Below are 27,746 nucleotides of genomic sequence, written 5' to 3'. Positions count from 1 at the left end.
GATGGTATAAATGTCATTTATGGTAGGCCATTTAGTACAACTATATGGCATGAATTCCTGCTCCCCTGATCAAAGTGTATCAGTTTATTTTATGGTCTTTATGATTCCGTTTTGATGGAGTCATCAGTAAAACTTTAATGACACTATAAAATAATAAAAATGTCATTAATTTACCATGGAGCCTGGACGCAGTGGTTGTAAAGTTACATTTATATACAGAATACTTTTTATGTCAAAAAGCATTGTTATGTGGCCATGAATAAATAACACTTAAATTTAGGAGCAATTTTACTGCTGGCACTCGCATTATTATAGAATAACCAATAACTGTATAAAACATAGCATAGCATGTAAATAGAGGTATATAAAATTTTATAACAATATACCGTGCACATCAAAAATTCAGCTTTTACCTAAGTAACAGAAAAAAAACCTATTACAATATACTTACTGTTATCATTACTTTTCTTCCCCAAGATCACAATTTTATATTTGTTCTGAAGATGTTAGCAGTTTTCCTCCCTTACTCCAGTGGATTTTGCTTCCTTAGTTGCTTCCTTAGTTCCTAATCTTCTTCTGCTCTAACTCAGAGGACCACATTGACATTCCCAGCACAGAAGTATAGATAAAGTTACTAATGGAATGCAAAGCGGGAAAAAAAATGTTGGAGAGTTGAGTTATTTGGTGGCTGAAAATCAGGGGGATAATAATCTCATAGTCCATCTGTCATTACTCAGGTTGCTCCATCATTGACTGTGATAACCTGTGAATATGATGGATGGCGCAGCTTTGTAGTCTGGAACATTTATCATTTATCAATGCTCACTAAGGGGGGGGGCTTTATCATTTAAATATCTTTTTTACAATGCAACACCTAGCCCATATATCATCATTTCAAAGCACTTAACCAAGAGTTCTAGAACACAGCAAAGCAAAAATTTCCCTCCCATACATTTTATGCTGCCTACGTGCTTGTGCCTGATAATGCATAATAAGTGCCTAATCGTGTCACTGAATGGAAAATGAAGATTCTGTTCTTAGAAAAACAAATTAGCTATCAGTCCACTTCAGCAATAACAGTTCCTGCTTTTCAGTGTACTTCAGACTCTAATAAAGGAGAATGTTGATAGCTCAGGGTTGAAATGAGGAGTCCTTGGTGCTCTCTGAGCTTGATTGTTTTCTTGCAGATGTTTCACTACCCAAACTAGGTAACATAATCATTGCTAGTGGTGGAAGTGTGCCTGTGGGAAAGTTTCTCCCATTGCCATGCTTTCTCAAGTGTTTGGCACCCCTATGTAGTACAAATAAAGGAGAATATTTATAGCTCAGGGGTCCTGCTTTTCAGTGTACGTCAGACTCTATTAAAGGAGAATGTTGGTAGCTCAGGGTTGAAATGAGGGGTCCTTGGTGCTCTCTGAGCTTGCTTGTTTTCTTGCAGATGTTTCATTATCTATACTAGGTAACATCATCAGTCTAGCAGTCTACCTAGTTGGTGTAATGAAACATCTACAAGAAAACAATCAAGCTCAGAGAGCACCAAGGACCCTTTACTTCAGAATCTTGCTTATAATTTGAAAGAGATTGTGAAACCTACAAGCTTTAGTTCTCTTAGTTTCCAAGTAATCACATTCTAAGTTGAATTCAGTTCTATGAGCTCTGTGTCTGTAGAGGATTCATAGAATGTGGTTTTTTTTTTCACTCACAGAACATGCTCAGAGCTTTGAGAAGTATGTTATATTATAATGAATAAAAAAGTCCATAGAATACACAGTAGAATACATGGGCATGAAATATGACTTTTGTAAAACACACAAAGTTGGAAGCCATGTCATATTTATCCATGTGTACCTTTATATAACCCAGGACATTTTATTTTACTTTTACTTTACTTTTACTTTATTTTTACGGCCTTTATACCTAGAAAGTAATATAGAATCTGTGTGGACAATACGATAACTACATTTTTTTCTAGGATATATTTGATATGTAGATGGATAGTCTGCTGGTTGTGTTCATTTAAAATAATTTGCTTAATTTAGCTCAGTTTAAAGTGCTATTATTTACCTAAATTGTCTTGCCTCAGAAATTCACATATATTTGTACATACCACTAATAGTAATATTGAAATATTTTTTTATTTCTTTTCTATAAAATAGAAAAGCTATAAAATAGCTGCTATTGTTTTTAAGTGGAAAAATGAATACTGACATCTACAAAAATAAAAATACAGAGAATTATTGTAGTAATTTCCCCTTCAAAAATGGCACATTGATGATTATTAAAGAATTATAAATACACCCTGATTCTTTTAGTTATTATCATGCAAGTTTCTCTTTCTTACAGTTCTGTGCTTTATCATGTAATTTTTCCTTTCCTTTCTGAATGTCAAAATATTGATATTCTTTCAGAAACTTTCTTTTTTAACACAGAATATTTTCTGGAGAGAATCAAAGAGAATGAATGACTAGAAAGATACTTCAAATATGCATACTATGATACAGAGAAGGTTCTGTTGATTTCTTTTTTTAAAGTAGAATGCATTTTTTTTTCTTCATTTTAATCAAACTGAAGTTCTTTTACCAGGAAAAACTCAGGTACCTTGTTAGGACATTTTGTGGAAAGATTCCTGTCTTAGTAAGTAGGGCAGGTCTAAGACTCTTGGGTGTAAAGTGGGAGAATAGATAAATAGAGGGGATGGCAAAAAGGAGATTGTGTTGATGTGGTATTGAGCATGCATAGGGTTTCCAAAGTCTCTGAGGAATAAGCAACAAAAGTAAGTTGGGACATCTGATCAAGCAGCATTTGCCAGGGTTGCATGTCAATTGCTCTGGGCTTTCTGATTAGAAAACCTTCTGCTCCCAGTTTGTCAAAAACTCATCCATCCCGGCTAATAAAGCCACCTGGTCAGTCCACTAATGAGTCAAACTGGGAGTAATGCAAATGCAATTCATCCCCCAAAATGCCAGCATTTATTGAGAGGCAAGGTGTTTAGCACTGTACTGCTCCATTCTAAAAAAAAGAAAAGAAAAGAAAAGAAAAAAAAGAGAGTTTTAAAATGAGGAACTCCTGGCTGAGCTCTTGCAGAAATATAGAAATAGGCAGAGAAAGAGAAAATAAGCCTGTTCCTGATATCCTGGGAATTTATCGTCCATTCCCTTTTCTTTCTTTTTCTTTTTTTGAAACAGATAAGGGATAGTTATCTTCCTTTCTTCGAGGAAGATATAAAAAAGGCTTCAGTGGTCCTGAAATGATGCAGTGTTCACCCAAAAAATAGAAAGATCTCTGGAGAACTGATGGGGAGAGAAGAGAGGTGGAACTTTTAAGGGACTGGTTGACAGCCATTGGGTTTTAATCATTGCTTTGCTGGTCAATAATCTGATTTGTACTTTGAAATGGAATATGCATATTACAGCGCAGGGATTCTGCTTTGGCTGAGGAGAGCAGAAGCCATGGGATGCTGCATACGTGAAAGGATCACACATTTTGGCAGGCTTGGTGAGACTGTGGTTAGTTATGAGTCCTGAAAAAGAGATATGGGACAGCCAGCATTTGCTTTCCTTGGAACATACACAGATTCAGATAACTCTTGTCAGGATGAGCTGTGAGCAACTCTGCATGATGCATCTTGCCCTATTCTACCACTGATAAATCACCATTGATGTGTGTGTGTGTGTGTATGAGAGAGAGAGAGAGAGAGAATGAATAAGTACACCAGTTAAGGTGCAAAGCTAGAAACCAGAAGACTGTGAATTCTAGTCTTGCCTTATGCATAAAAGCCAGCTGAGGACTTTGGGCCAGTCACAATCCCTCAACCCAACAAATCTCACAGGGTTTTTGTTGTTGTGGGAAAAGTAGCAGGCAAGAGGATTGGGTATGTTTGCCACCATGAGTTATATATAGTATAAAAAGGTGTGATAATGGTGATGATATGATGATGATGAAAATACTTGTTTAGTAATCTATCAATGCTTACAAATTGATTACAGAGCACTTATTAATAAACAGAATCAGTATTAAGATAGTTGAGTAAATGACTCTGTTGTTCTGGAAGTTAAGTGTGTTCTTGGCTTTTTAACAGCAACATCATGCTTAGCTGCTTTTTGTGCCTATGAAAAACTTATTTTCTTTCCAGTATCTAAGATGCTCAATGCAATATTAGCTCCTCAAACAACGGAGAGAAGAGCAATCAGCACTGTTTTGCTGGGTAATATGTGAGGTTTAACAAATATATCTTGTAAACAAAACCAAAAACTGATATTTCATCTCTGTGATGATATGACATTCAAACACAATGCCACGTTCAAGTTTGAGAAGTACCTCAAAGGCGTAAGGAAACTCTACTGTGTTTTTGCATAATATATAATAGTTACAAAAAGTGAGAAAATATAATGTTGCCATATGAGAGTTTTTGCTCTCCGGTATGAGGAAACCCTGGTTGACATCAATTTATATATTGATTATTGTTTTTAGTGGTGCAGTTTTACCATATATATTTTCAGCACTCAAGTTTTATTTTTTTCAAGGAAGAAACACTCATATCTTTTTACTCATAGCTTTTTTTTTTCAATCCCATTGAGGTTTAGCTCAAATTCCTAGGCAAAATATATAGTACTATTTCTGTCATCTAGTATTCCTTTTTTGAAATACTTGTCTTTGAAATCCTCTTGCATAAAATTCATGCTTGTATTTCTCAAGGGTGCTTCTGCAAATTCAGATCCCTAGGACTGGGATGTTGATTGTGTGACTATTATTTTTTTTCCCACTGAATTAGTAGCAAGTTTTAATAGAAAGTCCTCTCCAAGTCCTGAACTTAACTATTTCTGAAAAGCAAGTCACTTAAGAAAGGTCAGTTATTCACTATTGCTTGGCAGTGATATCTGAAATTTCAGTTTTAATCCTGTTTAAATTACAATAATACTTCCCTATCCTGCACTCATTTGAACTGAATGGGTTGTTAAAAGCTGCACTTTCATTATCTGGCAATAGTTGTTTCTTTTTTCCTTTTAGCATAATTTTTAAATTTAGAGGGATGAATCCAATGTTACAGGGTGTCTGCTGGGGGGAGGGCAATGAAGTCAAGATAATGAATAACAACATGCAATCAAAGCTCCACCTTTAATAGTATTTGTCATGATACCTCTGATAAAGATGTCTTCCACACATAAGGGCTCCCCCCCCCCCCCGAAGGGCTCCTAACAGTGCAAGAACCTTGGATGAGATTATTAAGCCCACAGCTCTATATAACACCTTTTATTTGGTCTTACTTTATGTTACTATGGTATATGTTACCCAGTGTCTTTTGTTAGTTCTTGCAAACCTCCATTATCTGGACATCATATCGCTGGATTCAAGGTAGAATTTGAATTTATTGTAGAATGTAAAGTGATGGCTGTAGTTCAACTACTCTATTTCTCTGTTTCTCTTTTGTTTGTAATGTATGCATCCATGTGAACGACAGTGTTAGACAATAAACTGTAGTACAAAATACCTAAGCTTGTATTTGGCAAGATGCATGCCGAAGCAGAGGTCAAGGAAGTGCTGGAAATTAAACATATGTGAACACAATTTTTTTTTTAAGAAAACTGAATATTGTCCTTTTTTTTTTTTTTTTTTTGGGCAGGAGAGAACACGCTTTGAGAATTTAGGCCCACATCTATCAGGGAAGCCCTGTGAAGATGGAAAGCTAGGTCCAGGAGTCATTGATCTTACAAGGCCAGAAGATGCAGAGGGTGAGTTATTGAAACAAATAGATTAAACGGATGAGCTCTGTTATCTTTCATCACTTTAAGGATGAATATCTTAAATAATACTGCAGCTAATCCCCTCTGTCTGCATTTGAAGAATAGATTTCTGTGTTGTGGGCAAGCATAAAGCCTGATTTTAAAATGGTATCATACAATATGCACTTACTGGTTTGTTACTTGGAGGCTACTGCAACTGTTCTTACCAAGCTGTCCTAGGTTCAATTCATATGTTACCTCTGCTGATCCATATAGACTTAAAAATTCTGTTGAGTAGAGTGATATAATCAGGTTTTATAAGCAAATAACATTCATTTCTGTAAGTTCCTTTTTTCTTATTGTGCTCTAGATACAGTGGATGAACAGGTACTGTGAGAAGGTCATTTTGTTTAAGATACGGGGAATATAGTCATCTGTCACCTCCAGATATGTTGGGAGGTTGTCTTCATCTACTGTTCTATATGTGAATAAATGTAAAGAAATAATAATATTGAGTTGAGTTATATAGCCAGAGACCACTTTGCTGTGGAAGTCAACATTGCATAGAATTCCAAGGTTGGGAGGACCCTTTGAGTTAACTGATTCCAACTCCCTAGTTTGGGCAGAAGGCCAGATTGAAGCATCTCAGATAGATCACAACTTTTACTTCAGTACATTTGGGAAAAGGAGCCAACTACCTTTCTATGTAATTGGTTCAACTACTAGAATGCTCTTGCTTTAGGGGGTAGGATTCATTAGTAAGCATTAGTAAGGTCATCTGAATGGAGCTTACTCCATCTTTAAACATACATTTTAATTACAGTAATGAGGAAGAGAAAACTATGAGGTGAAATATCCAATCCATTAATTGACAGCAAAATTAATTACAATGAAGTTTTAATCTTCAGGTGAAATATAAGAATGTTGATAACTAATTGATTGGATGTATATGACTTTTTTGTGAAAATGTTACTTCCACTGGTTTATACTCCAGTTCTGTTCATATCAGTGGAAACCTTCCCATTGATTTCAGTAATTAAAGACTCTGCACCATAGTGTATATTTAAATTAGTTATTTGATTGATCAGTTAAAGACATTGCCATTAATCAACTAAAAGCCTTTAATTGGTTGACAGCTCTATTGGAAATACTGTTTATAAATGACCATGTCAATCATATTTTAGGATAAATTTCTATGTCAATAGAAATAACTAATTTTAATTTCTTAAACTCTTACTGTTATTAAAGTTTACCAAATAATAAAATAATGATCCAGAGAACAATACAGAAATATTCTCGCCTCATCCTTTTTTGTTGTTGTTGTTTTGACATGGCAAAATATCGCTGAGGAGAAAAAAGGTTCAAACCTATCAGTACTTACTGATAAAGTAAAACATAAGACACAGTTTATTCAATATATTATTAATTCTGCTAGCAAGTACATTGTGTAATATATAAAGGTTCTGTACTTACTAAAGAATGTTTTGAGTAACATTTTGGAAGCACCCAGAAGATGAGTAATTCCACTTAGTCCAATGAATCCAATATGGCTACCATGGCTGCATAAAGGTGTTTTTATTGTGTCCAGTTGGATTCACTTCTGTGTCAAAACTGAGAAGTCATTACAGTGCCATAGGACATTTGAGGGTCTGACACAGGATAGGAGAACTTAGGATCTATTCTGTCAAGGCTTCATTATTATAGATCTCTGATACGTTCACTGATATGACTGTCCAAATTAAGAAAACTTCTGTCAGAGCTGCCTGGAGTCTAATTAGATCCTTTGAAACTAGGCTTCTGAATATTTTCTTTTACAGTGATGCCTAAATCTGAAAAACTGTATATCAAAATGTAATTTTAAGACAGTTGAATGAATTTCACAAAAACATACAAAAGATTTAAATGAGTAATTATTATGTAGCAAATAGGAATCCCCATTAATGCCAATATGTATTACATGTTCCTTTATATAGGGCTTGCTCTATTTTATATCATATTTATATCATACGTCTCTTGCTAACCAACTCACAAAGTAAGAAAGAAGACCAAAATTGTACCATAAGAATTTTGATCAACAACTTTTATTTTCCAATGAGAATGTATTTGTTTACTAATTTTGTATGCCACTGTCTATCTCACTGTCAAGTGATTCTGGATAGTTTACAACATCATAAAAGCAAAAATACAAAACATTAAAACATTAAAAATTAATGGAAATTAGCTGAAATAAGAATAAAATGGGGTGAAGGTGAGATCTTCTTTCTAATGCACTAGCTATCTCCAACATGAAATGTCTCAGGGTGCCTGGCCAATCAGCAGAAACAGGTTTTGAGGCTCATTTGGTAGGCCAAAAGAATGGGGGCACACCTGTCTCTTTCAGAGGGCAGGAACCATGGCAGAAAAGGCCCTTCTTCTGGAGGCCCACCAGCAAGACTTCCTTGACCGATGGAGTCTGAAGCATTCCTTTCTACCGGAACAAGTGGGTGGAACAATCCCATTGGAATGAGATGGTCCCTCAGGTAGCTTGAACCCATGTTATAAAGAGCTTTGTTACATGGGCCATCCTAGGGGACCCTAGAACTGTCTGTGTGGCTATATACTGCACTAGCTGTAGCTTCTGAATACTCTTCAAGGATAGCCCCATATAGAACACATTGTGGTAGTCCAAATATGAGATGACGAGGGCTTGTGTGACTGAGTGCAGAATAAACATAGATTAGATTTTGGGGGGGAATTTGTTTAAAAGTATTGTCTCTCTGGAATCGAACTTAGTTCTTAAAGGGCATGGACCTGTCCATGTAGTTTACTCAACACTATAGATCTATTTGAAGACTATGGTTTATTTGTCAGTAAATTAAAAAAAATATGGTCAAATTCTGGATGGAGATCCAGAAACATGTCCAGTTGTCTGTAGCAAAAAGCCTAGCAAGGCGTGCAATTATTTCCACAACAGCTGGAATCCTGATTGTAAAGTCTTGCAATTTATATGAAGGCTCCCTGCTGTATACAAAGGCTCCCTGCTGTAGATATTGTGTTCTTAGCCTAGAGATCATTTCTGCAGGTAGGTCATCAGTGCCTCACTGCTTCTCCATTGTTGGACTGAACAAGTGAAGGTAATACCTAAACAGAGATCTGAAACTCTTGGTCTTCTATTCACCTTTGAAGGGGGAATGCCAAATATTTTTCTTTGCCGGCTTTTCATGTGTACTATTTGTCCCACACTGTAATCTAAGAACAATTATGGGGACTGTGTGCTCACTTTTATTGTACAGATTCTGAGACCAAGTTTTTTTTTAAAGGAAGGTACTTCCAATTTCATATATGTACTAGGAGATAAATCTATATTATTTTCATGAATCTTATTTTTGTGGCAATAAAGTGCTTTTATTGGCAGGACAGCTAAGCCAATTTAGAAGCTCTTTTTCCAGTTGCCATGTACTCTTCACTATTCCCACCAGACACTGCTGACGTACTCAGAGCGTTATTTAGCTTTTGCAGTTTTGTTGCCCAGAAGGAAGAAAAAATACTTTATTTTCCATTTGAAAATAAAGTCTCCTATATATCAAAACTTTACAATGGGAAATAAAAAAGAAATGGCACATGGTCAGATGGCCAGAAAGCTGGTATCGTTTAACATTGGTTCATTGTGAGGAAGGGGGAAAGAACCAGTTCACGTTAGTCCCATTTCCTGCTCAGTTTATGAGTAAACTTGAATTTGCAAGCAGAACAATGAAAAGTATCATATTCAAGTAACAAAAGGCACAGCTGCGGTGAGAATGTGAACAGCCTTCAACTTGGAAAAGAAAAACAAAAGATTTTCCCCTTGAAAAAACAGGTTTCTGACCTATCAGAAAAAAAGGGAAAAAAAGGGGGGGGGAGTGTGTGAAACAACCTCTGAGTTTTATGCAAACCAATCAATTGTGGCAGCCCACCAGAAAAATCCAAAATTGTGAGGTAACCTTGTTAGTTAGTGAGGTGTAGGTAGCAGAAAGTACATGGATGACAAAGCACCCTTTACTTCTGTGACAGTGTTTCATAAAATACAGAGGAAAGAATGTCTCCTGTAGCCAGTATCTGTCACAGATAAATATTTAGGAGAGTTGCTATGACAGTTAGGAGAGCGAACAAGAGAGCAAAGGAGGAAAGATATCATGAGACAGAAAAAGACAAAAGACATTTTTCTGGAAAGAATGCTGACAAACCAGCCCATGGTGACTTGGTTCTTTGTTCTCCATACACTCTTCTCCTATCCTGTTGTAAAGGATTCACAATGTTAGTCCAACTAGCAACATTATTTCGAAGTACTTTATATAAAAGAATACAGAGGTCTTTTATTGAAGAACATACCCAGGAACTATTTCCCTTTGAGCTATACAACACTACAAATGAGTGACAATTTGGGGGAAAGCAACAATTGCCTCCCTTAGGGCATTGAGGATATTGGCACTGGACATTTCAAAATTTTGGCTTTGCTTCTTCTTCTTCTTCTTTTTGACAACAAAATTGATTCTTGAGCCAAGTTGTAATGCCAAAACAAACAATACAAGGCACAGCTGTATATGGAGAGAAAGACTCTAAAGTCTGAGCATTTCTGAAACAAACATTGTATTTTGGGGGAGGGTGTGTACATCTGTTACAAACAGGTGTACTGAAATATATTTGGATATATTTTGATATGTGTGTATACCTACAAAACGGCATTTATCATGAATATTAACAGAGAAGTTAGTTGAAATATGAACACACGTGTTTCCTATGTGGTGATTGTTTTTAGAGGGAAAAGTGTTATACAGGTAGTCCTCAACTCACAACTAAAATTGAGACCAAAATTTCCATTGCTAAGCAATACAGCTGTTAAATGAGTTCTGCCCGATTTTTCATGCCATAGTTTTTAAGTGAATCACTACAGTTATTAAGTTAGTAACATGGTTATGTGCATCTGACTTTGCTTGTCAGAAAGTTGCAAAAGGTGATCACATGATCTAGGGACAGCATAACAGTCATAAATACATGCCAGTTGCCAAGCATCTGAATTTTGATCATGTAACCACTAGTATGCTGCAACGGTCGTTAAGTGTGAAAAATGGTCATAAGTCATTTTTTCAGTGCCTTTGTTCCTTGAACAGTCACTAAACAAATGGGTATAAGTTGAGGACTCTCTTATATCTTACTATAAGATATAAGTTTTACAAATTTCTATTTTTTTCAACTGCACCGCAAAACAGTGCAATTGATTAGAATGTGGGAGAGTTTTCCTTCAACAATTGTCATTATAAATTTATATTTTTTCACTCCATGATTTGATTAAAAGCATAAGGGGATCATTAGCATAATTTCCTCCTCTTGCAGTGCATGCAATAGAGATAGTAACTCTAATGGGAAGCCCACTGTATGCGTATAAAGTTTCCCCAAGATTAGAAATCATGTTTCCCTATAACCAAAAGACAGAGGAACTTGAGAATCATCCAAAAAGTAATTAAGGTAGGATAATACAAATCCCTATGGAAATATCATTCCACAAGGCAAGTGCAATTACCAAGAAATACACTTCTTGAATCTCACATACAGTATGATATTGTTTGATGAGACCCAAAGCATACCTACTCTTCATAACCTCACCGGACAGAAACAAATATACAAAACCAAGCCATTGCTTAAGTATACAGCCATTCATTATGCAAGGAAGATCTTCACAGTAAATAATCAGCACTATAAATTGCACTCAATAAACAATTGATGGCCACTGTAATTCATTAAACAGTGATGACACTTAGGCATCCTTAGCACATCCACCATCATTGCCCATGTCACTGCATTCAGGACCAGTTGTTGCTTCTTGGGAGGGGAGGAATTTCAAGATCATTTGTGTGTAGAACATTACATAAATCTAATCAAGTGACCATAGATGTGGTAGAATAGGTCTGGTGGAATGTAGTTGGATTCCCAGGCAGGAAGGGCTGCATGTCGGAAGGCAAAGAGTCAGTGAAGCACAAAAAGTTTGGTTGGAAGAAGAAAGTTAAGAAAGATTCTCTCTAACTGTTTTCAGAGTATCTCTATAGTGATGCAAATAGTTGCTTCAGTTTGATAGTAATAGCACTTAGACTTATATATCGCTTCACAGTGCTTTAGAGCCCTCTCTAAGCGGTTTACAGAGTCAGCATATTGCCATCAGCAATTGGGGTCCTCATTTTACCAACCTCGGAAGGATGGTAGGCTGAGTCAACCTTGAGCCAGTGAGACACGAACTGCCAAACTGCTGGCAGCCCCCAGCCAGCAGAAGTAGCCTGTAGTACTGCCTTCTGACCACTGCACCACCTCAGCTTTAGTTTGCTTTAGTTTCTGTGGGTAGCTGAGGAACAGTAAACTGCTCAGAAGTAACTCCACATGTCTTTCTTGGTTCTTGAGGCCTGACAATACGTGACTGTCTGAAGTACTTAGAATGGGTACAACTCATTGCAAATGAATTCATGCAAAGGCTCTCTTGGCCACCATTGCTATCTGATCTTTGAGTAGGAGCAGTGAATTCAAGAGGATCCCCAGATTGTGCCAAGAATTTCATAAAGGAGTGCAGCCCCATTAAAGATTAAATATGGAATATCCCCACAACAGGAAGATGAAAAAAAAAACACTCAATCATAGTTAATCCTGAGTCTGTTCTTGCTCAGCCAGGACCATGAAACCTCCAAGCATTGGGCCAAGACTTTGTCAGCATCAATTTGTCAGCCTGGGGTCAAGATGTATAATTGGATATCATTAGTGCATTGATGATACCTGACCCCAAATCTGCGGATGACCTAACCTAAGCAGTTTCATCTAAATGTTAATAACAGAGAGAGTGTTGAGCACTGTGGCACCCACAAGCTGGAACTTAGGATAAATATTTATATTGCCTCTTTTTAAGTTAGGGAGAAAATTACTTTCTTTCCAAGTAAGTTAGGAAGACCTTTTTTTTTTTTTTTTTAACTTTCCCAAGAGCCAAGAACATGATAATTCTGTGGGGATGATGTTCACTTCGGTGTGAATGAACCCATTCTCATGAAGAAGATGAGAAGAGGAAAGAGCTATATTGACAGTGTAAAACAAATGAAATGCTCAAAAAGGAACTCTAGGATCAGTGGGAAATACATGCTGAAATCTAAAGGGCTAAAATTTCCTTCATTTTGCAAAGCCACGAGCCACATGCATCAACTCACCGCAAAGTCATTAGGTCTTTTAAAGCTCAGATGAAAAACATTAACAAATACCACAAAAGGCTTTAGTCTGGCCCCTTTGTTCATTCACATATGGCAGTTTATAACTCCTGCGCCACTTGGGCTGGGGTGTTTGTTTAAGCTGCCTCCATCAGAGCAGCCCTGAAAGAACAAAAGACATCTTGAGCGATCCTAAGCAGGAAATGGTCTAATCTAAACATGGCTTGTGACACTATAAGTAGAATAGAAAAGGGAGGGATTGATTAGTCATTAATGCACAATTGACTCCATATGGATGCTGCAATAATAAGCTCTTTTTCAGAGCAGTAGCTGCGTTTATTGAATTAGAGGTTTATGTTTCCTCAGAGCTGACCTTAGGGAATTCCTTTTGATTCTTCTTGCTGATGTTTCAGGAGAATGGAGTGTGGCATAGAAAAGAGACTTGTCTTCTACAGTCATGTCGATTCAGAATAACACAGCTCAGGGCTGCTTTTTCAGAGACAAAAAAAATACAATTACATGTCTCTTACCTATTCTTTGCCTTGAATGTAGATTCCCTGTTTTGCATCTGTACAAAAGGAACACATTTCTCTTTCAAACCAATGTTAATTTGTTATGAATACTGCTGCTGTTATATTTATTATGATAGTTTTACTGATTGCAATAGTTCACTGCCCTACAAATATTCCGTAGGCTAGAAATTTTAAATAAATTAATATGGTTTGCTTAAGTACTGGAAAAGATTTAAAATCAGTCATATACTTGTGGCTCTTTATCCAGCAACATTCGCTATTGGAATCCCAACTAAATATTACGTTATTTAAAAAGAACAGAATAAAGCTGTCTTACTATCAAATAATGTTTTCCATCCTGGTACAGTTTAGCTGTATGGAATATGCAACTCCCAGAATTCCCTGACTAGGACTACGGGCTCCAAAATATAATACATTTGAATTATAAATATATTATCACTTGAGCTTTTGTCATCATATGTGTGAACTAGAGCTCTGAAAAAAATCTATACCTGCGTGTATATGCACACATGCATGCATGTGCACAAATACACGGACACTTCTATATACATTTCATACAAATATGGCTCCCATCATGCATAAAGATGTATGCAGTAAAAGAAGTCCTAGTTGTTAAGGCATCACAAAACTTTTCATTTTGAATATTTAGTTAATTATTACCTCCTTAAATTGGAACCTATAAATATGGTATCATGATTTCCATGATACCATATTTAAAGGCTCGGCTAAAAGGAGCAAAAAAAAATCTAAAACAAGCTAGCCCTATCTATTCTTTTGAATCAACTCTTGATCCTTTCCTAGTATTTCTGAACTTCAGAAAGCTATGCTTTTGTGACTGAATTATAAAGGTACACTTCCACAGAGGCTGTTTGTCATAAAAGGCAAATGCATAATTTTTAAAATTTTCTCTTCAGCAAATGCATTTTCAGCATACTTTTTTGAATTTAGAAACCAGTTGTGAATCTCCAAGTAGCTGGGATCCCACAAAATCTATTGTTTGCTACTAGAACAAACACCCCCTCCCTTCCCCCAGTGCTGGGATTCAGCCAGTTCACACCACTTTGGCAGAACCAGTAGCTAATTTTTTGTTGTCCAGGCCCAGAATGAACTTCTGGGAGTGGCATCCATACAGAGAACTGGTTGTTCACATATTTGAATCCCACCACTGCCCTCCCCTTCTCCTGTATGTTTGAGCCTGAAGTAAACTTTTTACTTTCTCATAGCTCTGATGCTCTCTTTCTTCTGATAATTGTTCCTCAATTCTATTTCACTATTACATTACATCCTTTTCTAATATAGTTTTTGCACACTTTCCCCAACTACACCCATTTTGACTTTTTCTTGATATAGTACATACATTTCGTGTTGCAAACAATATTACAAAAATCTGAGGAGTATTTCAGTGCAGAAGTAGATTCTGCTTCATACATAAATCTCAGCTGGTATAAACTTAGGCAGATTTCAGACTGGATTAACATATATCCATCCCTGGTTACTGAAAGTTGCAAAGTCTTTGAAATTCCATAAGCTGATTTTTAAAGAAAAGGATTTGTTTTGATTTTGTTTTTTTTTTTGTTTTTTTTTTTACTTTTTGGCTGATGTTTAAATTCTGTAGCAATTATTTGTTATTTTACAAATAATTTCTTTCTTAAGGGTTATAGATTTAAATTTACAAGGAGCAAACACTGATGCCTTTAACTTTTTAACTAAATCACCGTAGCATTAGTGAATTAGCAATATATCTGTGATATAGTAAATATTATAAATGGAAGCACTCTTTGTCATTTATAATATGCTGAACATCTTCCTATAGTGGTAAGATATTTAAGAGTATGGAATATTACATGATGGTTAATTATTTGCAGAAGCTCATTTCACACACATTCTTTCATAGCAGCCCTTGGGCCGAAGCACAAATATTCACTTAGAGATCAAGTAGAGAAGTTCAAGGCTTTACTGGTTTTATTTCCAAATCTTTCAAGTGTAGGCTTGCTCAAGGCAGATGGAGATAGAAGTTTCATGACATGTTTGGTCTGTTTGTGATTTATAACTCTGATTAAGAATTGTTTCCTAACAAATGAACACTAAAACAAAATAAATGCCAGGGGAGAGTCTTCCCCTTTTGCTTTAGTAAATTTATCTTGGGATATAACCTCTCCAAATAATTTACAGTTTATATTTCAGCAAATATTTCCGATTGTCTGATTGCTTAGAAGTGCAGAAATATGTACTGGTCATTTGCTTGTAATAGATCCCCAAGATTAGATCAAGATGATTGTAAGAACCCGATAAACTAATTCAATGCCTTCAATATGTTTTTGATGAGGAACATTTCTAAAGAAATTGAGGCATCGCTTTTCCAATCAGAGGATGTTTGTGCTTCTCATATGCTGATTCAGGCTGCCTGGTAACTACAATAGCAGGCAATGAGTGGTGGTGGAGGGAGGTTGTATCTAGCCATAGGTATATCTTACCAAAAGACTAACTGTCATTCCAAGCAAAATTTATTGCAAAAACAAATCTACCCTGCTGCCAGATGTATAAACAATATTTTTGCCACTGTGACAGCAAAGTCTTTTGGCTCAATAACATTTTAAGAGCTAACAAAATAGTCTGTCCCAATTAGTATCTTAGCAACACTATTTTCGAACTTACTAAGCTTTCAAGATATTTAAAGGTAGTTCCACTATATTGCAGTAGTTTAAATAGGTTACTAGGGCATAAATGACTGAAGATGGGCTATCTCTGTTCAGGAAGGATTGTGATTGTTCTAGAATTCTATGCTTGGGAAAAGCACTGTGTGTCGCTATAGATTTCTTACATTTTCAATGGTGGCCTGAATCCAATAGCATTCCTGTCTGCAAATGCATTGCATCAGAGAGACTGTGATCTCATCCAAAACAGGATAGATTTGTTCTACTTCATGAATTTGGCTGAATTAAACCTCTACATATAAACTGTCATCTTAGCCATGATTGATTACTGTCAAACTGGCATCAAGTCTTAGTGACCTCAGGATGATCTGCCTCCAACCCAGCCCTTCAGCTCTTCTGATAGTGTGCTTACCACTGCTATAAATTTGGAGAATTGTCATATTGAACGATTAATTCATTTTTAAAATTGAGTTGACATATCAGTACTGGTTTTGCTATGTTCTTCCTTAAAATGAAATAAATAACATTCTTCAGTGTGATCTTCTGACTGAAAAAAAGTCCATTCTAGCCCATTTCAGTTCACTGACATCTAAGATGTTAAAGAAGTGTCATTGATTAATTCCATCTTTCACTGTGTTAAACTTTCCCATGCTTATGCTTCTTGTGTTTCATGTTCTCAATATCTTTGCACCTTTAGAGTTTCTTTTTCTGTCTGGCAACACTAGCAACAACACATCTGGAAGGCTTTCCTCTAACAGTGTCAAAAACACTATTAGTAAAATGTTTGAAGCTCTTTTTCAGTAGCATGTTGAGTACCATCCAACCTCAGAGGCCCACCATCATATACTATATTGTCAGTCACATTATATTTTCTATCCACATTGTTTTCTTGATAAAATATAAAAGAGGTTTACCACTGCCTTTTATGGTGCAATGTGAAATTAAGTATTTGTTCTTGTCATTAACATGATCATCCACCTCCAATCCCTCCCTAGATAGCTGCCTGCTTGTTTTAGCTAGACAGCCAAGATGACTGTCTTGCTGGGAGAATATGTTATTTTTTCACCCTCCCTGGAGCACTCCCCCACCACGATGAGGCAGCATTTTGGGATTGAGAAGGGGATCATCTTATCTGACACTGATCCCCAAATATACATTGACTGAGATAGTTGATTAAAACATTAAACATTGGATGATTAAGGCGTAAATGTTTATTCTGCATGTTAAAAAAATATAGCTGAAGTTCCTCTCCTCTCACTCACATACACAAACACACGCACACAGACACAGACATACACATGTAAAATTAATGTTTCATCCATTCCTACTGCATACTTAGGAATTTAAAATTGGATGATATCAATATTTTTTTCCTTCCATATTTGAAATAACAATGAAATCTAATACTAAAATCCAGTTAGAATGCTAGTATGAAAGACACTGTCTATGCAGAATTACACATTGAGCTTCTGCAGCAAAACTCAATTTTGGGTTTACTGTTTTCTGTTAGATACCAGGTATATTTCCATCTGCTTGGTGTTATGATAGAGAGGCTACTGTAACAGTTATTGCTAGCAAATGTGGAAAGCTATGGCACAGTAGTTAAACTTATGCTACTGTTAAAACACTGCATTTGACATTCACAGCAGACTTGTCTTTTATCTGCATGCTGTGGTAAAACTGGTGTCAGTTTTAAAGTAATGGTATTGAGGGCTTCATAAATTACTCTGGTGATCCTTAAGAGAAGACAGTGTCACATATAAGTAAGTGTTTTACTTCTAGGATAATGTATATCTTCATCTGGCCCAGCAGTCAACATATTGCCCTGTGTTGATGGATATTGTCAGCCTGAAGCTACACTACATTTCACTGCACAATAAACATAGCTGTCAACATCATATAAAGTGAAATCAATTTATCCTGTATGGTCAGTGCATTTTAAATGAAATTAATGTACTGTAGACATGCTGGCAAAAAGGTAGCATATTAGTTATGCATCCTCTGTTCCACGATTTTATCCATAAAAATGAATTGCTTGTACAGAACAATCAAAATAATTGTGTGCTTAAACTACAGTTGATTTTGTTTACAACAATTGGCAGGGTTGGGTTTCTGTGTAATTGAAAGAAATAGATTCAAAAGTGAAGACAATATAAAACTTGTCTGCACTATAAAATCAAAACTGCTTTGCGGATTTCCACCAGTTTAGTTTTCATCAAATTTTCAGAGTCATTGAGGGTTTGTCATCTATGTGGGCAGCAATCTAGAATAAAGTTTTTTTATTTTTAGTCTTGTCATAATTATAGTATATGACAGTTACATTTTGTTCCTATGATGCACTTCATGTTTAGCATTATTTGCATCACTTTCTTTTTGTGGAAATGTACAGTACATTCTTTTAAACATACAGTATATCAAAATGTCTCTCATCCCAATATTTCAGTCAAGTATCACAAACTTGCTACACCCATTGCTACAGGGAATGATAGCAAGTATCCAAGAAACACCAAAACTGATTAAATTGATAGCTGAATTTAGTATTCATTTCCTTCATATTTCCGGAAGAGGCAAATGAGAAGGACCTATGAAATTATCCCTAATCCAGATAACATAATAATAATGTTGGCATCCATCTCCTTTCTTCCTGCTCTGGCATTACAGGAAGTAAAGCAATGAATGGCTCTGCAGCTAAACTACAGCAGTATTATTGTTGGCCAACAGGAGGTGCTACTGTGGCTGAAGCGCGAGTCTACAGAGATGCCCGGGGACGAAGCAGCAGTGAGCCGCACATCAAACGACCAATGAATGCTTTCATGGTTTGGGCAAAGGATGAACGCAGGAAAATTCTTCAAGCTTTTCCTGACATGCACAACTCCAACATTAGCAAAATTCTTGGTAAGTACTAATTCAAATGTACAAAGTATCTCAGCTGGAACAGATCCATTTCTTGCCCAGAATCAGGACCACAAGCCCTTTTCGTACTGAATGCCAAGCAAATATCTGTGGGTTGTAGTACAACCAAGATCTTTATGAAAGACAACATCACTTGATTACATCTCTAGGATTTATGATTTAATATATTTTAATACTTGTATTGCTTTGTCTTGTTTTATAATCTAGCTCAAAGTGGAAAAAGTGCTTCTTGAAACTGGATCTATATTGATCCTTTTAGTTCTGTGAGGAATCCTGAGATATGCCTTTTTTTTTTTTTTAGGAGAGTATGCAGTCCCATCAAAAATAGGTGAATTACCCAAACCAGAGAATTCTTTACTGACAAAATGTTTGAGATTTGGAATTACTTTATTGGCCTCAGTATAGCTCATGTCTTCTCCTTCTTACACCTGGATGTCAGTAGCGTTATGTTGTACAGAGATAATTAGCAATATATTATTGCACCCATATATAAGAAATCATAGGAAATTAGAAAAATGAGCTTTCTGCGAGAGAAAATTATCGAATATTTTTTTACACGGGGAATATATTTAAATGAGTATTAATAAAAAGCTTTGGTAGTAATATGGTCAAACTGAATAATAATTTTTTTCCCTAGCATCTAAACAATTATTCCATAATTAAAATGGAACTAACAATAAGAGAGTTAAATAAAAATGTTTTAAGAATTCAATACCTAAGTTCATTTTACTTACATTTTTTTTATCCAGTGTTATACTTTATCTCACAAAAAAATAATCTGTTGATTTTCTACAGAATTAAGATTCAAGATTTGTTTGAAGCATTACAATGTCTCTATGGCTAACTGGGAAGGGAAATGTTTAAATAGATATTTTCCCACCAAGTCTTTAAATTAAGATTATAAATTTTAACTAATAGACAAACAATTGTCATCTGAAATGAATTTATTTTGCATTATTATACATTTTAACAAAGCTACTTTTCTTATAAGCTTTTTTCTTTCTTTAAGAGATATAAAAAAACTCTTTAAAAATAAGTGTAACTCTGTTCTAAAAAATGTGGTGTTTTTCATAGAAGTGCTTAGGTGTTTGTCTACTGTTTTTAGTATGTTATATGAATAGTCTTTCAGATTTCTATAAAACATGTACTGTTTAATTTTGGCAACTATATACGGAGTCCACATTATTTGTGTGCATTCTTTAAAGAAAAAAAAACTGTTATAAGTATAGTAAGAGTATTCATTGAAATGCAAACATTCAGTATAAATATTTCAGAAGTGCCAGCAATCATATGTTTTTAAAGAAGATATAATGTGCCAGGAATTACCTCGCTACCACCAGAGAAAGAGGAAAAGAGAGGGAGAAAGAAAATGTGACAATTTAAATATAATATTGGCACACATTTTCCAGGACAATGACAAAAAAAAGCTGAAAATATTAAAACTGATGACAGAGTGTTATTGACTCTGGATAATATTTATACAATTTTTCCATTTGTTGAAATATAAAAGCATTTAGTAAAAGAATAGGTTTCACCCACGTTGACCACAGCTGTAATCGTTTTTAACCAGCTGAAAGTTTTTCCTCTGCTATTTAAGTAATTCTGTATAAGTAACATGGTATGTTTCTCCCTTTAATGGTAGGTATTCTTTTATTAGTGTATTTTGATTATTTTTTATAGTAATTTAAAGTAGTAAAGATATTGCACATGTACTCTCCATGGAAGTTTTAAGTACATACACTTAATCTAACCTATAATTTATATATATAATATATAATGAGGGGTCACTGAATCAGTCACGAAGAAAGCTAAATCAAAGCCAAGATGATTAGAGGATCATCTCTAAAATGCAATTTGCTTACTCTTAGATTATTATATTTAATACATTTATAAGATTTTTTTTTACTTTCAAAATATGTATTCACGAGCTGTGGATTGATTTCAAGATTGACCAAGTAATTAAATCAGATATTTTTAGTACAGTAAAGGGCTTAGGTATGTTTACTGAGATTTTTAAAAAGTAATAAGTATTTTTTTCCTTAGCCTATAAGCCTTCCATTTCAAAAAGAGTTAAGTGTCACTTTAGATATAAAAGATATTTGCAGTGTAGAACTGAAGAGTAATACTAATAAAAAGAAAGCCTCAGATCCAACATGATGGATGGTATTAGTTACACAGCTTTTAAAAATTGCCTCGTACCATCTCTTAATAAATTAATGATTGAGTAGTAGAAATAGTGATGATTTTGGTCTTTGTCTCAAGGATATACCAAGAATTTCCTAATAGATAGCATGCTGAAATTATTATCACATTTAACATAACTATGGTGAGTTCTTTATTTCACCTACACAGAAATTACTTACTTGAGAAGTTACTTGAGAAGTTTTATATCCTCTTCACATATTCTGAAACTTAATTATCACAATATGCCATTCACTCCATATTTTCATTCTTATCACTTCATAGTTTCCGGCTGAAACTATGAAGGAGAAGGTTTCATCTATTCTGCAAATGGAGGTTCTCTAGTAGAGACTACCTTTTATACCGAAGGGTAACGTCTACCTCAAGAAGTTTCTTGCTCTGATATTTTTCCCTGCTCATAAGGATAATGAGTATGGAGAGGGAGACAGAGCTAATATTAGTTTTGCTCTCACAACTTGCATGAAGTATAAAAAAGGTTGGTAACATTTGAGAAGAATATATAATAATTAGTTTGATTTGGCTTGGCTGATGCATTAAAATGAATTATGGATTACGAGTAAGTTCAAGCTTGGAGAATCTTTGGCCTTTCTGATATTTTTGGACCCACTTCAGTTAGGCTGATTCATAATGGTTAATGGTCAGAGATTGTTGGAATTATCACACAGCCAGATTCCTACTTCCTGTTTAGAGGTTTGTTACCCCCAAAATGAATAGATTCAATAATTCACTGATATATATATATATATATATTTCCTATGCAGGTTCCCGCTGGAAATCCATGTCAAACCAAGAGAAACAACCTTATTATGAAGAGCAAGCACGATTAAGTAAAATCCACCTAGAAAAATACCCTAATTACAAATATAAACCCAGACCAAAACGCACTTGCATTGTTGATGGCAAAAAACTGCGCATTGGAGAATACAAACAACTAATGAGATCTCGACGACAGGAGATGAGGCAATTTTTTACCGTAGGGTAGGTATTTGAGTAGGTTTTTTTTTCCTTTTTCCCCAGCAAAGTAATCTAAATGTGTGAATTTCATCTCTTCCTAATAGTGGTCCCATTCCTACTCAGGGTTGACACTTAACCTACACTTAAGATTAGCCCATGATTAAACATTCCTCCCACTCACCCATCTCTGTTGTAGTGACATTAACAATTGAGGGTAATCTGAATCCACAACACATTAGCTGGGATTCATTAGTATTACATTGCTTTTAAATTAATATCAATGTAAAATTTCCTTCCACATTACTGTTACAATATGGATGGGAATTAATTCATTTAATTCATATTTAATACAATTTTATCTAATTAGGAGTTCTTGAAATCTTCAGCCATCAAATTTTATGATGCAGATCATCAAATAAAAATATATAAAAAATCTATACATTTCAAAACCATTCACATATAACTGCAATTGTTTACAAAATTGTTCATTGAGAAGACTGCAAAACAATGGAACTAGAAAAAGAAATTTGTATTAAATGAATATGAATCTTCAAATAATGTTTTGAATTCTCTTTACAAACAGATATAGGAATGGACTGAATTTGTAGTTTACTGTCTGTATTTTAAGTAACAGTAATGCCTTGGAAAAAATACAGAACAATATGCTTTAATTAAAATAAGCAGAATTAAATTCTGACAGGTTAATTTTTTTCCCTCTCTCTTGAGTCTTCTTCCACTGGCATATACAAAATTGTGAAAAAAAGAAAGTCCAGTATAAATACTGCTTGCTATGGAAACTTACATTATTCTCCTTCCTGTTATTGCTAGTGAATGTGTGTCTTTTCATGGATTATTTTTATTGTAACAATAGATTCCAGAGCAAATTTTTGGAGTCTAAATATTGAATGGAAATCTCATATCAGATGTCTAGGAAACCAGATCATTGATTTGGATTGTTTATGGCTTGGCACACTGGAGGTTAAATTTTTAATTTTTTATGTAAATCAAATTTAGATTAAAAATTGGAAATATGATTAGAATTAGAATATAATCCTCATTTAAGATAGTAAGGCAATCTGAGAAGGTCAGATAACTGACTTTGCAGCAAAAGAATAAGGCTCATGATACTCAAATATGTCATTTACGTATTTAGTTAAGAATATGGGTTATCATATCACTATGTAGCAATAAAAGCCCATTAAACTTATATTGAGGATTTGGAGAAGCGTTGTACTCGCGATCCAGGATCCTGTTTTATTCAGATTATGAATGATGTGGAGACTACATTCATGATCAAGTGAATGTGGGTACAGTTCCCCTTCAGATTTCTTTTCCGAATGGAAAAAGGAGAAAGCTATATTTACACAGATCAGCAAGCACAGTTCCATCCACTTGGAGTGCCCATTGAAAACCATTAAGATGCTTAATTGTGGTGGTCTCCCATGGAGAATGAGACACGCACACAAGTATCTCAGGATGGGAGCCCAGAGCTGACTCCTGCACCCTATTTTATTGTTACTAAGGTTTTTACATCACACAGCGTAAGCAAAAGACGTATATAGGGGTGGTTACAATGTATCAAATAACAGACACTTTCCAGATGCAAGGCTACTGCAGGTGTTCTTATCAGAGTCTGTCCAAATGGTTGATGAATGCATCCTGTGCCTACAGCGGTCCGTTTGTTATCTCAAGGCGCCCTTGTGGGAGATGCCCATGGACATATTTGTGCAATTAATCCCACATCTCCTGCTTTTGTGTTTTTTCTTTAATGTTACTCACTTCCAGTTCCAGAAGGGATCTTGATTCACTGATTAAGGCGTCCTTCCTAGTGGAGGGCGTAACATTTTTGCACATTTGCAGGAGGGAGGGAATACATTGAATGCAACAACATAGCAATACAAATAATATCAAAATGGTTACTATAATAGAAATCAAAGATTGAAGCCAGGATCCATCTGGTAGCCAGGACCAAAGGGCACCCCAAATATCCACGGTGCCTGATCCATCGCTGCGTAAGGGATTATTTTGGAGCAAAGATTCCATTTTCCTGGCTGTAGCAGAAATATTAGGTTGAAAATCATGTATATACATACAACAATGAGAATGAATTAAAGCACACACACCGCCTTTTGCTGCTAAAATAATATCTAAAGCATACCGATTTTGCAAAACTACTTCCCTTATTTCCCCCATTTCTTGACTAATCATTTTAATGCTGTTGATTGTTTCATTAAACATATGAACAGTCCAATTGTTAAGCAAATGAAGGTCCCTATAGTTCATGGCAACTCCTAGACTGGGTAGAATCCCTCTGCTGATTTGAGTCTCTAAACTACCACCCAATGTTAGGGGTGGATCCGAGGAACCAGTATCACGTTTGTTCCACAGGCGTCCATCAGGGAGGTGAGGCAAGGCATATACAGCAGGAGTCAAAAGGCCCAGTGTACAGGTGCCTTTCCAATCCTTAGGCACCTGGCGATAGGCTCTATGGCCACATAATAGCCACATATCGGGTAACACATAATAACCCTGGTGAGACTCATTAGCAAATGTTATTATAGATTCCATGTCAAGGCAAGCCATGTAGGTACTGATGTTTGTCCATTGATTGCTTCGATAAGTGTCATTTATCTTAGTAAGGTTGCTTTTGATGGATTTGCATTTCTTTGCTGAATTCCTTATAATAACTTGTTGACAATTACTATAAGTTCCCAAATAAATGGCAGTACGGAATAGTCCTGTGCTATAAAAACAAAATCTGGCAGGTTCCATTATACGAGCGCCCACAGCATATGTCATATTCAATGTTTCTGTAGTTATGTCCCACAGCTGCTTCCATCCTGTTTCATTGAACGGGATGGCATGGAAAATAAGGCCACCACGACTGTCACCGGGAATTTGCATGCAGATCCAACATTCATGACGTTAAGTGTAAGAGCAGTGCGCCTGGGATTCCGTACAAAAGCATTAAAAGCCCACAGTCCCTGATCCTCATATGCCTGGCTGAGGTGGTGTATGTTGAGCCATATAAGGATGAACACAACGAGCTGGAGTCCAAATGATCTCGCCATGGTCATCTATTGCAGCGTAGCCTCGACCCCAGGTAATGAGGGAGGCAGGCCCTTTCCAGGTGGGATCAGGCAAACGTCGATAGTATACCTGGGGGCGTGAAGAATCTGTGGGAGAAGCAGAAAAATGCCTGCTTGCGGCAGTTGAGCCAGGGGTGCCAGAAACATTCAAAAAGTTTAAGGTAAAAAGTACAAGATTAAGAGTGTTTTGTATCCCAGGCAAGCCGGGGGTATTTTCCCCTTTCTTTTTTGCATGCATGTCTAGAGCCTTTTTTACGGTCTGATTGGCTCGTTCCACGATCGCTTGACCAGTGGAGTTATATGGAATGCCAAATTTATGAACAATAGACCAGCGAGAGCAAAACTGTGCAAAGGAGGTGCTGGTGTAAGCAGGAGCGTTATCAGTCTTAATTTTTTTTGGATTGCCCAGGGTAGAAAAAGTACGAATACAATGATTAATAACATGTTTAGCAGACTCACCCCTTTGAGGGGTGGCCATAATAAAACCTGAATAGGTGTCAATGGAAACATGCAAATATTTCCAGGGGGCAAATGGCAAATATTGTGTAACATCCATTTGCCAAAGTTGACAGCTCGGCGTCCCTCTTGGGTTGACCCCTTGAGGAAGAGAGTGTGCTTGGAGGCTGCAGGTGGGACATTGTTGTATGATAGCCGCAGCCTCCATAGCTGTTAAAGAAAATTGTTTCATTAAAGCCTTCTTATTTTGATGAAAATATGAATGGCTGTCCCATGGGGTTATGGGAGATAAAACAAGGACAGAAACATCCTGGTGAGTCGAGGCGGCCGAAGCGGCAGCATCCGCCTTGGCATTGCCTTCGGAGATAATACCAGGGAAAGGTTGGTGACTTCTAACATGAGCAGGAAAAAAACAAGTAGAGCGGGAATGAAGAAGGGATTGAAGTGTGAGAAATAGACTGAGGAGAGAGTCATCCAATGAGGGTAACACATATGAGTCAGATAAAGAGGTGAGAACTTTATATACATAAAGACTATCTAAAATAAGATTAAAAGGTTCAGAAGAAAAAGTTTGTAAAGCCAATATTGTAGCAGCAAATTCAGCACGCTGAGCAGAAGTTTGAGGAGGAGTAATTTTTGTGTGCCATTGTTCACCCTCCTTCCATACACATGAACCATAAGTCTTGCTGCCATCAACATACAGGGTGACAGCGTTAGGAATGGGAGAAGAGGAAATGGGAGAATGCAGAGAAATTGAAACATTATTAAGGAGTTGGAAGCGAGGGTCAGAGGGAATATGACAGGAAACAGATCCTGCCCAGTCAGCAAGAGAAAGTTGCAATATATCTGAAGAGTACAATTGAAGCAAGTGCCTTGGGGTTGATTCCCCTTTTGGATTGCAGCTGCAAGAGTGTCCATTCGAAAAGCATTGGTTCCCACAATGCGACAGGCTTTAAGAAAATCTGCTAAGGTGGCCGAGGGAGTGGAAACAATTGGTTTAAGAATGGACTGGCAGTCTGCATTTGCATATTCATAAGCCAATTTTATGAGGATTTCATTTGCTGCATCTCTGTTTGAAATTTGACGCTCAATGGCAACTTGCAGGCGATTCACAAAGTCTGCATAGGATTCAGTTGCAGTTTGGCGAATGGCAGAAAAAGATTGAATCGGGGTGCCAGACTCATCAACACGAGCCATGGCAGAAAGAACACAAGCGTTAATGATAGGAAATGCAAAGGGAGTAAAAGTTTGAGCTTGAGCATTAAGGGTAGCAAAATTGCCTTCTCCAAAGAGTTGTTCTGCTGTCCATTGTGAACCTGGGTGATTAGTTCTCTTTTGTGCCTCTCTTTTATATTCAGATTCAAAAATTACGTATTGCGTTCCGTTAAGAAGCATGCGGAACAGATCTTTCCAATCTTGAGGCAACATTCGATATGCACTAGCAATTGAATGTATTAGTCCTCTAGTATAGGGACTGGTTATGCCATAATCTTTTGTAGCCTTTTTCAATTCTCTGATCATAGCCAGGGGAAGTGCTTCCCAATCAACTACTTAGCCTGTTGCAGTCTGTTGGTAAGTAACAGGGAACAACTCTGTCTCGGATAGTTCAGAAACACTTAAATCACCATTGTTTAAAGCCTTTTGAAAAGCACCACAGATGATTCCGGGCCAGCAACGTGGCAGGAACAGGAGAGGCTGTTTGTTGCTTATCAGGATCCATAAAATTTGCAGGGGCAGAAGGAGAGTTAAAACCTGCTCCAGGGGGTAAGGGAGTGGCCAACATAACAGACGGATTTTTATACGGTGGAGGGTCTAATAAAGGCTGATGAGGCGAGTCAGCATGGGTTTGAATCAGGGTATAGGCAATTTTCCAAAGGCATAAAATCTCTGCTGGGGCTCTTGGAGACTGATGGAGAACGGTGCCAATTTTCCTCCATGTATCTACTTTTAAAGATCCAGACTCCGGATAAGATGAGCAGTTAGCCCATACGTAAGTAAGCAATTTAACAGCCTCAGATTTAGAAAGGTGACGGGT

General features: G+C 36.3%; 1 protein-coding gene across 16 annotated transcripts in view; it reads left to right on the top strand.

Annotated features, from left to right (window-relative positions):
* SOX6 (SRY-box transcription factor 6) overlaps positions 1-27,746 on the top strand; it is a 480,950-nt gene that overhangs the window by 443,012 nt on the left and 10,192 nt on the right. For 14 of the 16 annotated variants that reach the window (XM_039344591.1, XM_039344594.1, XM_039344588.1 and 11 more), the window contains 3 exons: positions 5,621-5,729; positions 18,759-18,992; positions 21,974-22,190. In XM_039344591.1, the coding sequence (XP_039200525.1) occupies positions 5,621-5,729; positions 18,759-18,992; positions 21,974-22,190 (560 nt within the window). The remainder of the gene's footprint in view (positions 1-5,620; positions 5,730-18,758; positions 18,993-21,973; positions 22,191-27,746) is intronic. The other 2 variants (XM_039344599.1, XM_039344587.1) reach the window with 1 other exon arrangement.

The sequence above is a fragment of the Crotalus tigris genome, unplaced genomic scaffold (genome assembly GCF_016545835.1).
Source record: "Crotalus tigris isolate CLP2741 ecotype Arizona unplaced genomic scaffold, ASM1654583v1 scf7180000017933.3771270, whole genome shotgun sequence".
Lineage (NCBI taxonomy): Eukaryota > Metazoa > Chordata > Lepidosauria > Squamata > Viperidae > Crotalus > Crotalus tigris.
This window is presented reverse-complemented; position numbering and strand designations above follow the sequence as displayed.